This window comes from Bombina bombina, chromosome 7 (genome assembly GCF_027579735.1).
Source record: "Bombina bombina isolate aBomBom1 chromosome 7, aBomBom1.pri, whole genome shotgun sequence".
Classification (NCBI taxonomy): Eukaryota; Metazoa; Chordata; class Amphibia; order Anura; family Bombinatoridae; genus Bombina; species Bombina bombina.
In genome coordinates this window covers 57470087-57485360 of record NC_069505.1, presented here as the reverse complement: position 1 = coordinate 57485360, position 15274 = coordinate 57470087, and the positions used below count along the sequence as shown (strand labels likewise).

The 15274-nt window shown below is 40.2% G+C and overlaps 1 protein-coding gene across 1 annotated transcript in view; it reads left to right on the top strand.

Moving 5' to 3' along the window:
• LOC128635750 (solute carrier family 22 member 6-B-like) overlaps positions 1–1894 on the top strand; it is a 31666-nt gene extending 29772 nt beyond the window's left edge. The window contains exon 10 of the mRNA XM_053688865.1: positions 1816–1894. Within this exon, the coding sequence (XP_053544840.1) occupies positions 1816–1894 (79 nt within the window). The remainder of the gene's footprint in view (positions 1–1815) is intronic.
• The last annotated feature ends 13380 nt before the right edge of the window (positions 1895–15274 follow it).

Below are 15274 nucleotides of genomic sequence, written 5' to 3'. Positions count from 1 at the left end.
AGGGGATCATGATCTGCTTCAGTATGTCACTGTATTAATGGTTCCCTCAAGGAACTGTAGCTCCCCAGTGCCGGCAGCACACATGCAGACCCAGATCATGACACTCTCAGTCACCACCATGCTTGACTGTAGGCAAGACACACTTGTCTTTGTACTCCTCACCTGGTTGCTGCCACACATGCTTCACACCATCTGAACCAAATAAGTTTATCTTGGTCTCATCGAACCACGGGACATGGTTCCAGTAATCCATGTTCTTAGTCTGCTTGTCTTCAGCAAACTGTTTGCGGGCTTTCTTTTGCATCATCTTTAGAAGAGGCTTCCTTCTGGGACGACAGCCATGCAGATCAATCTGATGCAGTGTGTGGCGTATGGTCTGAGCACTGACAGGCTGACCCCCCACCCCTTCAACCTCTTCAGCAATGCTGGCAGCACTCATACGTCTATTTCCCAAAGACAACCTCTGGATATGACGCTGAATACGTGCACTCAACTTCTTTGGTCGACCATGACGAGGCCTGTTCTCAGTGGAACCTGTCCTGTGAAACCGCAGTATGGTCTTGCCCACCGTGCTGCAGCTCAGTTTCAGGGTCTTGGCAATCTTCTTATAGCCTAGGCCATCTTTATGTAGAGCAACAATTCTTTTTTTCTGATCCTCAGAGAGTTATTTGCCATGTGGTGCCATGTTGAACTTCCAGTGACCAGGATGAGAGAGTGTGAGAGCGATAACACCAAATTTAACACACCCGCTCCCCTTTCACACACGAGACCTTGTAACACTAACGAGTCACATGATACCAGAGAGTAAAAATGGCTAATTGGACCGAATTTGGACATTTCCACTTAGGGGTGTAGTCACTTTTGTGAGATACTGTATATATATATATATATATATTTATATATTTGTATATGTGTACATATGTGTGTATGTATTTCTGTGTTTTAGTTAATATATATTTAACATATTTAACATTCCAATGTTTTTCACTTACAGTAAAATGTCATTTTGATTGTAATTATTTCTATATATACCTATACCTGTATATCTATATCCTAGCTATATAGGTATAGATATGTATTTTATATAAACACTTTCAGATATATATAGAAATATATATTTAATAATAAAAAGTACATTATTTACTATGTGAAGAACATAGGAATGTAAAATATGCATTTTCTGCATCAGGTTTTGCAATTTAGATTTTAACACGTTTGGGTTAGCGCACATAACAACGTAGTAATCTTAAGGCACATTATTAAAATATTACATATAAAATATTTAAAAAATATTTAAAAATATGTTTAATCATTTTTGATCATTTTTATTCATTTTTTTAAAAGTTTTTTCAATCCATTAACTTCTAGGGGAGAAGTTAACATGGTTGCGGTATTTTGTTGCGTGCATTGTTTTTACTTTCTACTTATAATAGGAGCACAACCCTATGCGCGCAAAAATCCTATGCCTAGCGGAGTTAACGTACGGGATTGCTTCTTTGCAATCTACATGTAATGTAGCCCAAAATCAGCTATTTCAAAAGATAATAGGTAGGGCTATATGTAAGCAATGTTATACACTCCAGCAGGTAAAATGAATTATTTGGGAACACATTAAAGGGGTGCCATTATAGACACGTACATTACCTACCTAGGTATGCTCATCAATTTATAAATACAATGAGAAAGATTGAAATTGGAATCTTTGTTTATTAAATGCTTTATCTAAATAATAAAAAAAATCAGGTTTCATGTTCCTGTGATACTTACAATGTTAATATAAAGCAAAGTAGCAAACCTTTTATTTATCTATTGCAGGGCCCGTGCTGAAAAGAAGAAACTGAATCCAAAGGAAGGGGAAATTGTGATCAGTGTAGTTATGGCAACCAGATTTTAGTCATCTCCGGTGGCCTCTATTTAAAATAGACACCTGACAAGTTGCTGATATTGAAGAATGTGTAAGAACTATGGTTCCTAGTTGCCCTCCAAGAAATACTGGTTAATCTCTTGGTGATTGTACGATAGTAGTTGGGGGTGTCACACAATGTTTCCCCCAAAAGCTGTACACTCTTAAACGCACAATGTATATTTTTCACAACTGAGCAGTAATTTTACTCCTTGGCTGCCAATAATATACAAATCAATCATTTTAGTTCATTAGCCAACAGTAAAGCAGGTAATCAGAAGTTATTTGACCCCCCTTTGACTGCCTCTCACTTCTTTCTGCTCCATATTTAACAAGCTGAGGCATTGGAGGCCTTTTATTTTAAGTGCCCAGTATTTTTGTGAAGATTTTACTGGACTCCCTGCTAAAATACTGAATGATATGGTTAAATACTGGACAACCCTAATAGGAAAGGAAGAGAATGGGTGAAAATAAAAACTGCCAAACATGAAGAGGACACAAATGAAAATACAGATACCTACCAAAGGGAAAATGCTTAAGAGTCTTCTTAAACTGAGCCACCTTAGGCCAAATAAAGATATTATCAAGAACTAGTGCTCTGTAAACAAGGGCAGCCATCTTGAATTCATGATGTCACTGGTTTAAGAATGAACCAAAATAGTATTAGCAGTTACTAAATGCTATATGTGTAGTCATATAGTAATGGTTGATATTTAACAGAAATATATATACTGTATATAATTTATTTATCATTATTTTCTGAAGAGAGAAAAGTCATTATGTATGTTTTTTGTGTGAAATAAATTAATATTTATTTACTGCTGCATGTTTTTGTCACTTATTTGTATATGTCTACCTATACAACTATTCCTACTGAGCTGTAACTGCCTCAATATGTTTCCAAATACTCTGTATAACTATTATTAATATCTCCTGCAATTCCTCTACATAACTGCTCCCTAAAATATATTAAATCAGTCCGTATTCCTATTATCCCATTTTTTTGTTCCTTGTGACTCTTCACATTGTCCTCCTTTCGCTCTGGAGATCTGCTCCTTATAAAATCCTTTAATTTATTGTCATTAATTCTCACAGTATTGCGCCAAATAAATGCAGTTTGTTGCTTCTCTCAGTTGTCCATTTAGCCATTACTAATGAGCCGTACAACTGCATCAATAACGTTCACTAGTGCTCTATATCTAGGGTTACCATATTGCTGCTTTAAAATGGGACACATGAAAAATACATATGTCAGGGCTGTTTAAAGAAATGTTTTGTATAAGAACCATGACATATGTATGTTTCATATGTGTCCCTTTTTTAAAGCTGCAATATGGTCACCCTATCTATACCACAATGCAAAGCTGCACGTATTTGATCCCTATAAACAGTGTTCCATAGAAATGCCATATATAATCCTGCTGTTTGCTCAGAATATTGCCTTAAATTGCTCCATATAACTACTCTCTATAGGTTCATTTATTTCTCTGCATAATGCTCATTATACATTATAACTCCTCTTATTGTACCATATAACAACTCCCTATAACCCCTCCTATTGCACCATATTAAAACTCCCTATAACTTCGCCTATTGCACCATATAACAGCTCCCTATGACTCCTACTGCACCATATAACAGCTCCCTATAACTCCCCCTATTGCTCCATATAACAGCTCCCTATAACTCCTCCTATTGCACCATATAAAAGCTCCCTATAACTCCTCCTATTGCACCATATAACAGCTCCCTATAACTCCTCCTATTGCACCATATAACAGCTACCTATAACTCCTCCTATTGCACCATATAACAGCTACCTATAACTCCTCCTATTGCACCATATAACAGCTCCCTATAACTCCTCCTATTGCACCATATAACAGCTCCCTATAACTCCTCCTATAGCACCATATAACAGCTGCCTATAACTCCTCCTAATGCACCATATAACAACTCCCTATACCTCTTCCTATTGCACCATATAACAGCTCCCTATAACTCCTCCTATTGCACCATATAACAGCTCCCTATAACTCCTCCTATTGCACCATATAACAGCTCCCTATAACTCCTCCTATTGCACAATATAACAGCTCTCTATAACTCCTCCTATTGCACCATATAACAGCTCCCTATAACTCCTCCTATTGCACCATATAACAGCTCCCTATAACTCCTCCTATTGCGCCATAGAACAGCTCCCTATAACTCCTCCTATTGCACCATATAACAGCTGCCTATAACTCCTCCTATTGCACCATATAACAGCTCCCTATAACTCCTCCTCTTGCACCATATAACAGCTCCCTATAACTCCTCCTATTGCACCATATAACAGCTCCCTATAACACCTCCTATTGCACCATATAACTGCTCCCTATAACTCTTCCTATTGCATCATATAACGGCTCCCTATAACTCCTCCTATTGCACCATATAACTGCTCCCTATAACTCTTCCTATTGCATCATATAACGGCTCCCTATAACTCCTCCTATTGCACCATATAACAGCTCCTTATAACTCCTCCTATTGCACCATATAACAGCTCCCTATAACTCCTCCTATTGCACCATATAACAGCTCCCTATAACTTCTCCTATTGCACCATATAACAGCTCCCTATAACTCCTCCTATTGCACCATATAATAGCTCCCTATAACTCCTCCTATTGCACCATATAACAGCTCCCTATAATTCCTCCTATTGCACCATATAACAGCTCCATATAACTCCTCCTATTGCACCAAATAACAGCTCCCTATAACTCCTCCTATGGCACCATATAACAGCTCCCTATAACTCCTCCTATTGTACCATATAACAGCTCCCTATAACTCCTCCTATTACACCATATAACAGCTCCCTATAACTCCCCCTATTGTACCATATAACAGCTCCCTATAACTCCTCTATTGCACCATATAACAGCTCAGTATAACTCCTCATATTGCACCATATAACAGCTCTCTATAACTCCTCTTATTGCACCATATAACAGCTGCCTATAACTCCTCCTATTGCACCATATAACAGCTCCCTATAACTCCTCCTATTCCACCGTATAACAGCTCCCTATAACTTCTCCTATTGCACCATATAACAGCTCCCTATAACTCCTCCTATTGTACCATATAACAGCTCCCTATAACTCCTCCTATTGCACCATATAACAGCTCCCTATAACTCCTCCTATTGCACCATATAACAGCTCCTTATAACTCCTCCTATTGCACCATATAACAGCTCCCTATAACTCCTCCTATTGCACCATATAACAACTCCCTATAACTCCTCCTATTGCACCATATAACAGCTCCCTATAACTCCTCCTATTGCACCATATAACAGCTCCCTATAACTCCTCCTATTGCACCATATAACAGCTCAATATAACTCCTCCTATTGCACCATATAACAGCTCCCTATAACTCCTCCTATTGCACCATATAACAGCTCCCTATAACTCCTCCTATTGCGCCATAGAACAGCTCCCTATAACTCCTCCTATTGCACCATATAACAGCTGCCTATAACTCCTCCTATTGCACCATATAACAGCTCCCTATAACTCCTCCTCTTGCACCATATAGCAGCTCCCTATAACTCCTCCTATTGCACCATATAACAGCTCCCTATAGCACCTCCTATTGCACCATATAACTGCTCCCTATAACTCTTCCTATTGCATCATATAACGGCTCCCTATAACTCCTCCTATTGCACCATATAACTGCTCCCTATAACTCTTCCTATTGCATCATATAACGGCTCCCTATAACTCCTCCTATTGCACCATATAACAGCTCCTTATAACTCCTCCTATTGCACCATATAACAGCTCCCTATAACTCCTCCTATTGCACCATATAACAGCTCCCTATAACTTCTCCTATTGCACCATATAACAGCTCCCTATAACTCCTCCTATTGCACCATATAATAGCTCCCTATAACTCCTCCTATTGCACCATATAACAGCTCCCTATAATTCCTCCTATTGCACCATATAACAGCTCCCTATAACTCCTTCTATTGCACCAAATAACAGCTCCCTATAACTCCTCCTATGGCACCATATAACAGCTCCCTATACCTCCTCCTATTGCACCATATAACGGCTCCCTATAACTCCTCCTATTGTACCATATAACGGCTCCCTATAACTCCTCCTATTGCACCATATAACGGCTCCCTATACCTCCTCCTATTGCACCATATAACAGCTCCCTATAACTCCTCCTATTGTACCATATAACAGCTCCCTATAACTCCTCCTATTACACCATATAACAGCTCCCTATAACTCCCCCTATTGTACTATATAACAGCTCCCTATAACTCCTCTATTGCACCATATAACAGCTCAGTATAACTCCTCATATTGCACCATATAACAGCTCTCTATAACTCCTCTTATTGCACCATATAACAGCTGCCTATAACTCCTCCTATTGCACCATATAACAGCTCCCTATAACTCCTCCTATTCCACCGTATAACAGCTCCCTATAACTTCTCCTATTGCACCATATAACAGCTCCCTATAACTCCTCCTATTGTACCATATAACAGCTCCCTATAACTCCTCCTATTGCACCATATAACAGCTCCCTATAACTCCTCCTATTGCACCATATAACAGCTCCTTATAACTCCTCCTATTGCACCATATAACAGCTCCCTATAACTCCTCCTATTGCACCATATAACAACTCCCTATAACTCCTCCTATTGCACCATATAACAGCTCCCTATAACTTCTCCTATTGCACCATATAACAGCTCCCTATAACTCCTCCTATTGCACCATATAACAGCTCAATATAACTCCTCCTATTGCACCATATAACAGCTCCCTATAACTCCTCCTATTGCACCATATAACTTTACCCTATAACTCCTCCTATTGTACCATATAACAGCTCCCTATAACTCATCCTATTGCACCATATAACAGCTCCCTATAACTCCTCCTATTGCACCATATAACAGCTCCCTATAAATCCTCCTATTGCACCATATAACAGCTCCCTATAACTCCTCCTATTGCACCATATAACAGCTCCCTATAACTCCTCCTATTGCGCCATATAACAGCTCCCTATATCTCCTCCTATTCCACTGTATAACAGCTCCCTATAACTCCTCCTATTACACCATATATCGGCTCCCCATAACTCCTCCTATTACACCATATAACGGCTCCCTATAACTCCTCCTATTACACCATATAACGGCTCCCTATAACTCCTCTAATACACCATATAACGGCTCCCTATAACTCCTCTAATACACCATAAAACCGCTCCCTATAACTCCTCCTATAGTACCATATAACGGCTCCCTATAACTCCTCTAATACACGATATAACCGCTCCCTATAACTCCTCCTATTGCACCATATAACAGCTCCCTATAACACCTACTATTGTATCATATAACAACTCCCTATAACTCCTCCTATTGCACCATTGCACCATATAACAGCTCCCTATAACTCCTCCTATTGTACCATATAACAGCTCAGTATAACTCCTCCTATTGCACCATATAACAGCTCCCTATAACTCCTCCTATTGTATCATATAACAGCTCCCTATAACTCCTCCTATTGCACCATATAACAGCTCCCTATAACTCCTCCTATTGTACCATATAACAGCTCCCTATAATTCCTCCTATTGCACCATATAACAGCTCCCTATAACACCTCCTATTCCACCGTATAACAGCTCCCTATAACTGCTCCTATTGTACCATATAACAGCTCCCTATAACTCCTCCTATTGCACCATATAACAGCTCCCTATAACTCCTCCTATTGCACCATATAACAGCTCCCTATAACTCCCCCTATTGTACCATATAACAGCTCCCTATAACTCATCCTATTACATCATATAACAGCTCCCTATAACTCCTCCTATTGCACCATATAACAGCTCCCTATAACTCCTCCTATTGCACCATATAACAGCTCCCTATAACTCCTCCTATTGCACCATATAACCGCTCCCTATAACTCCTCCTATAGTACCATATAACGGCTCCCTATAACTCCTCTAATACACCATATAACCGCTCCCTATAATTCCTCCTATTGCACCATATAACAGCTCCCTATAACACCTACTATTGTACCATATAACAACTCCCTATAACTCCTCCTATTGCACCATATAACAGCTCCCTATAACTCCTCCTATTGTACCATATAACAGCTCAGTATAACTCCTCCTATTGCACCATATAACAGCTCCCTATAACTCTTCCTATTGCATCATATAACGGCTCCCTATAACTCCTCCTATTGCACCATATAACAGCTCCCTATAACTCCTCCTATTGCACCATATAACAGCTCCCTATAACTCCTCCTATTGCGCCATATAACAGCTCCCTATATCTCCTCCTATTCCACTGTATAACAGCTCCCTATAACTCCTCCTATTACACCATATATCGGCTCCCCATAACTCCTCCTATTACACCATATAACGGCTCCCTATAACTCCTCCTATTACACCATATAACGGCTCCCTATAACTCCTCTAATACACCATATAACGGCTCCCTATAACTCCTCTAATACACCATATAACCGCTCCCTATAACTCCTCCTATAGTACCATATAACGGCTCCCTATAACTCCTCTAATACACGATATAACCGCTCCCTATAACTCCTCCTATTGCACCATATAACAGCTCCCTATAACACCTACTATTGTATCATATAACAACTCCCTATAACTCCTCCTATTGCACCATTGCACCATATAACAACTCCCTATAACTCCTCCTATTGTACCATATAACAGCTCAGTATAACTCCTCCTATTGCACCATATAACAGCTCCCTATAACTCCTCCTATTGTATCATATAACAGCTCCCTATAACTCCTCCTATTGCACCATATAACAGCTCCCTATAACTCCTCCTATTGTACCATATAACAGCTCCCTATAATTCCTCCTATTGCACCATATAAAAGCTCCCTATAACACCTCCTATTCCACCGTATAACAGCTCCCTATAACTGCTCCTATTGTACCATATAACAGCTCAGTATAACTCCTCCTATTGCACCATATAACAGCTCCCTATAACTCCTCCTATTGTACCATATAACAGCTCCCTATAATTCCTCCTATTGCACCATATAAAAGCTCCCTATAACACCTCCTATTCCACCGTATAACAGCTCCCTATAACTGCTCCTATTGTACCATATAACAGCTCCCTATAACTCATCCTATTGCACCGTATAACAGCTCCCTATAACTCCTCCTATTGCACCATATAACAGCTCCCTATAACTCCTCCTATTGCACCATATAACAGCTCCCTATAACTCCTCCTATTGCACATATAACAGCTCCCTATAACTCCTCCTATTGCACCGTATAACAGCTCCCTATAACTCATCCTATTACATCATATAACAGCTCCCTATAACTCCTCCTATTGCACCGTATAACAGCTCCCTATAACTCCTCCTATTGCACCATATAACAGCTCCCTATAACTCCTCCTATTGCACCATATAACCGCTCCCTATAACTCCTCCTATAGTACCATATAACGGCTCCCTATAACTCCTCTAATACACCATATAACCGCTCCCTATAATTCCTCCTATTGCACCATATAACAGCTCCCTATAACACCTACTATTGTACCATATAACAACTCCCTATAACTCCTCCTATTGCACCATATAACAGCTCCCTATAACTCCTCCTATTGCACCATATAACTGCTCCCTATAACTCTTCCTATTGCATCATATAACGGCTCCCTATAACTCCTCCTATTGCACCATATAACAGCTCCTTATAACTCCTCCTATTACACCATATAACAGCTCCCTATAACTTCTCCTATTGCACCATATAACAGCTCCCTATAACTCCCCCTATTGCACCATATAACAGCTCCCTATAACTCCTCCTATTGCACCATATAACAGCTCCCTATAACTCCTCCTATGGAACCATATAACAGCTCCCTATAACTCCTCCTATTGTACCATATAACAGCTCTCTATAACTCCTCTTATTGCACCATATAACAGCTGCCTATAACTCCTCCTATTGCACCATATAACAGCTCCCTATAACTCCTCCTATTCCACCGTATAACAGCTCCCTATAACTCCTCCTATTGCACCATATAACAGCTCCCTATAACTCCTCCTATTGCACCATATAACAGCTCCTTATAACTCCTCCTATTGCACCATATAACAGCTCCTTATAACTCCTCCTATTGCACCATATAACAGCTCCCTATAACTCCTCCTATTGCACCATATAACAGCTCCCTATAACTCCTCCTATTGCACCATATAACAGCTCCCTATAACTCCTCCTATTGCACCATATAACAGCTCCCTATAACTCCTCCTATTGCACCATATAACAGCTCAATATAACTCCTCCTATTGCACCATATAACAGCTCCCTATAACTCCTCCTATTGCACCATATAACTTTACCCTATAACTCCTCCTATTGCACCATATAACAGCTCCCTATAACTCATCCTATTGCACCATATAACAGCTCCCTATAACTCCTCCTATTGCACCATATAACAGCTCCCTATAACTCCTCCTATTGCACCATATAACAGCTCCCTATAACTCCTCCTATTGCACCATATAACAGCTCCCTATAACTCCTCCTATTGCGCCATATAACAGCTCCCTATATCTCCTCCTATTCCACTGTATAACAGCTCCCTATAACTCCTCCTATTACACCATATAACGGCTCCCCATAACTCCTCCTATTACACCATATATCGGCTCCCCATAACTCCTCCTATTACACCATATAACGGCTCCCTATAACTCCTCCTATTACACCATATAACGGCTCCCTATAACTCCTCTAATACACCATATAACCGCTCCCTATAACTCCTCTAATACACCATATAACCGCTCCCTATAACTCCTCCTATAGTACCATATAACGGCTCCCTATAACTCCTCTAATACACCATATAACCGCTCCCTATAACTCCTCCTATTGCACCATATAACAGCTCCCTATAACACCTACTATTGTATCATATAACAACTCCCTATAACTCCTCCTATTGCACCATTGCACCATATAACAGCTCCCTATAACTCCTCCTATTGTACCATATAACAGCTCAGTATAACTCCTCCTATTGCACCATATAACAGCTCCCTATAACTCCTCCTATTGTATCATATAACAGCTCCCTATAACTCCTCCTATTGCACCATATAACAGCTCCCTATAACTCCTCCTATTGTACCATATAACAGCTCCCTATAATTCCTCCTATTGCACCATATAACAGCTCCCTATAACACCTCCTATTCCACCGTATAACAGCTCCCTATAACTGCTCCTATTGTACCATATAACAGCTCCCTATAACTCCTCCTATTGCACCATATAACAGCTCCCTATAACTCCTCCTATTGCACCATATAACAGCTCCCTATAACTCCCCCTATTGTACCATATAACAGCTCCCTATAACTCATCCTATTACATCATATAACAGCTCCCTATAACTCCTCCTATTGCACCATATAACAGCTCCCTATAACTCCTCCTATTGCACCATATAACAGCTCCCTATAACTCCTCCTATTGCACCATATAACCGCTCCCTATAACTCCTCCTATAGTACCATATAACGGCTCCCTATAACTCCTCTAATACACCATATAACCGCTCCCTATAATTCCTCCTATTGCACCATATAACAGCTCCCTATAACACCTACTATTGTGCCATATAACAACTCCCTATAACTCCTCCTATTGCACCATATAACAGCTCCCTATAACTCCTCCTATTGTACCATATAACAGCTCAGTATAACTCCTCCTATTGCACCATATAACAGCTCCCTATAACTCCTCCTATTGTATCATATAACAGCTCCCTATAACTCCTCCTATTGCACCATATAACAGCTCCCTATAACTCCTCCTATTGCACCATATAACAGCTCCCTATAACTCCTCCTATTGTACCATATAACAGCTCCCTATAATTCCTCCTATTGCACCATATAACAGCTCCCTATAACACCTCCTATTCCACCGTATAACAGCTCCCTATAACTCCTCCTATTGTACCATATAACAGCTCCCTATAACTCCTCCTATTGCACCATATAACAGCTCCCTATAACTCCTCCTATTGCACCATATAACAGCTCCCTATAACTCCCCCTATTGTACCATATAACAGCTCCCTATAACTCATCCTATTACATCATATAACAGCTCCCTATAACTCCTCCTATTGCACCATATAACAGCTCCCTATAACTCCTCCTATTGCACCATATAACAGCTCCCTATAACTCCTCCTATTGCACCATATAACAGCTCACTATAACTCCTCCTATTGCACCATATAACAGCTCCCTATAACTCCTCCTATTACACCATATAACGGCTCCCTATAACTCCTCTAATACACCATATAACCGCTCCCTATAACTCCTCCTATTGTACCATATAACCGCTCCCTATAACTCCTCCTATTGTACCATATAACGGCTCCCTATAACTCCTCTAATACACCACATAACCTCTCCCTATAACTCCTCCTATTGCACCATATAACAGCTCCCTTTAACACCTACTATTGTACCATATAACAACTCCCTGTAACTCCTCCTATTGCACCATATAACAGCTCCCTATAACTCCTCCTATTGCACCATATAACAGCTATCTATAACTCCTCCTATTGCGCCATATAACTGTTCCCTATAACTCCTCTTATTGCACCATATAACAGCTCCCTATAACACCTACTATTGTACCATATAACAACTCCCTATAACACCTACTATTGTACCATATAACAGCTCCCTATAACACCTACTATTGTACCATATAACAGCTCCCTATAACACCTACTATTGTACCATATAACAACTCCCTGTAACTCCTCCTATTGCACCATATAACTGTCCCCTATAACTCCTCCTATTGCACCATATAACAGCTCCCTATAACTCCTCCTATTGTACCATATAACAGCTGCCTATAACTCCTCCTATTGCACCATATAACAGCTCCCTATAACTCCTCCTATTGCACCATATAACAGCTCCCTATAACTCCTCCTACTGCACCATATAACAGCTCCCTATAACTCCTCCTATTGCACCATATAACAGCTCCCTATAACTCCTCCTATTGCACCATATAACAGCTCCCTATAACTCCTCCTATTGTACCATATAACAGCTCTCTATAACTCCTCTTATTGCACCATATAACAGCTCCCTATAACTACTCCTATTGCATCATATAACAGCTCCCTATAACTCCTCCTATTACAACATATAACAGCTCCCTATAACTCCTCCTATTGCACCATATAACAGCTCCCTATAACTCCTCCTATTGCACCATATAACAGCTCCCTATAACTCCTCCTATTGCACCATATAACAGCTCCCTATAACTCCTCCTATTGCATCATATAACAGCTCCCTATAACTCCTCCTATTATACCATATAACAGCTCCCTATAACTCCTCCAATTGCTACATATAACAGCTCCCTATAACTCCTCATATTGCACCATATAACAGCTCCCTATAACTCCTCCTATTGCACCATATAACTCTCCCTATAACTCCTCCTATTGCACCATATAACTCTCCCTATAACACCTCCTATTCCACCGTATAACAGCTCCCTATAACTCCTCCTATTGCACCATATAACAGCTCCCTATAACTCCTCCTATTGCACCATATAACAACTCCCTATAACTCCTCCTATTGCACCATATAACAGCTCCCTATAACTCCTCCTATTGCACCGTATAACAGCTCCCTATAACTCCTCCTATTGCACCATATAACAGCTCCCTATAACTCCTCCTATTGCACCGTATAACAGCTCCCTATAACATCTCCTATTGCACCATATAACAGCTCCCTATAACTCCTCCTATTGCTCCATATAACAGCTCCCTATAACTCCTATTGCACCATATAACAGCTCCCTATAACTCCTCCTATTGCACCATATAACAGCTCCCTATAACTCCTCCTATTGCACCATATAACAGCTCCCTATAACTCCTCCTATTGCACCATATAACACTTCCCTATAACTCCTCCTATTGCACCATATAACAGCTCCCTATAACTCCTCCTATTGCACCATATAACAGCAACCTATAACTCCTCCTATTGCACCATATAACTGTTCCCTATAACTCCTCCTATTGCAACATATAACAGCTCCCTATAACTCCTCCTATTGCACCATATAACACTTCCCTATAACTCCTCCTATTGCACCATATAACAGCTCCCTATAACTCCTCCTATTGCTCCATATAACAGCTCCCTATAACTCCTATTGCACCATATAACAGCTCCCTATAACTCCTCCTATTGCACCATATAACAGCTCCCTATAACTCCTCCTATTGCACCATATAACAGCTCCCTATAACTCCTCCTATTGCACCATATAACAGCTCCCTATAACTCCTCCTATTGCACCATATAACAGCTCCCTATAACTCCTCCTATTGCACCATATAACACTTCCCTATAACTCCTCCTATTGCACCATATAACAGCTCCCTATAACTCCTCCTATTGCACCATATAACAGCAACCTATAACTCCTCCTATTGCACCATATAACTGTTCCCTATAACTCCTCCTATTGCACCATATAACAGCTCCCTATAACTCCTCCTATTGCACCATATAACACTTCCCTATAACTCCTCCTATTGCACCATATAACAGCTCCCTATAACTCCTCCTATTGCACCATATAACAGCTCCCTATAACTACCCCTATTGTACCATATAACAGCTCCCTATAACTCATCCTATTACACCATTTAATGGCTCCATATAACTCCTATTACATCATATAATGGCTCCCTGTAACTCCGCCTATTGCACCATATAACAGCTCCCTATATCTCCTCCTATTGCACCATATAACAATTCCCTATATCTCCTCCTATTGCACCATATAACAGCTCCCTATAACTCCTCCAATTGCACCATATAAAAAGCTCCCTATAACTCCTCATATTGCACCATATAACAGCTCCCTATAACTCCTCCTATTGCACCATATAACAGCTCCCTATAACTCCCCCTATTGTACCATATAACAGCTCCCTATAACTCATCCTATTACACCATTTAATGGCTCCCTATAACTCCTATTACATCATATAATGGTTCCCTATAACTCCGCCTATTGCACCATATAACAGCTCCCTATAACTCCTCCTATTGCACCATATAACAGCTCCCTATAACTCCTCCTATTGCACCATATAACTGTTCCCTATAAC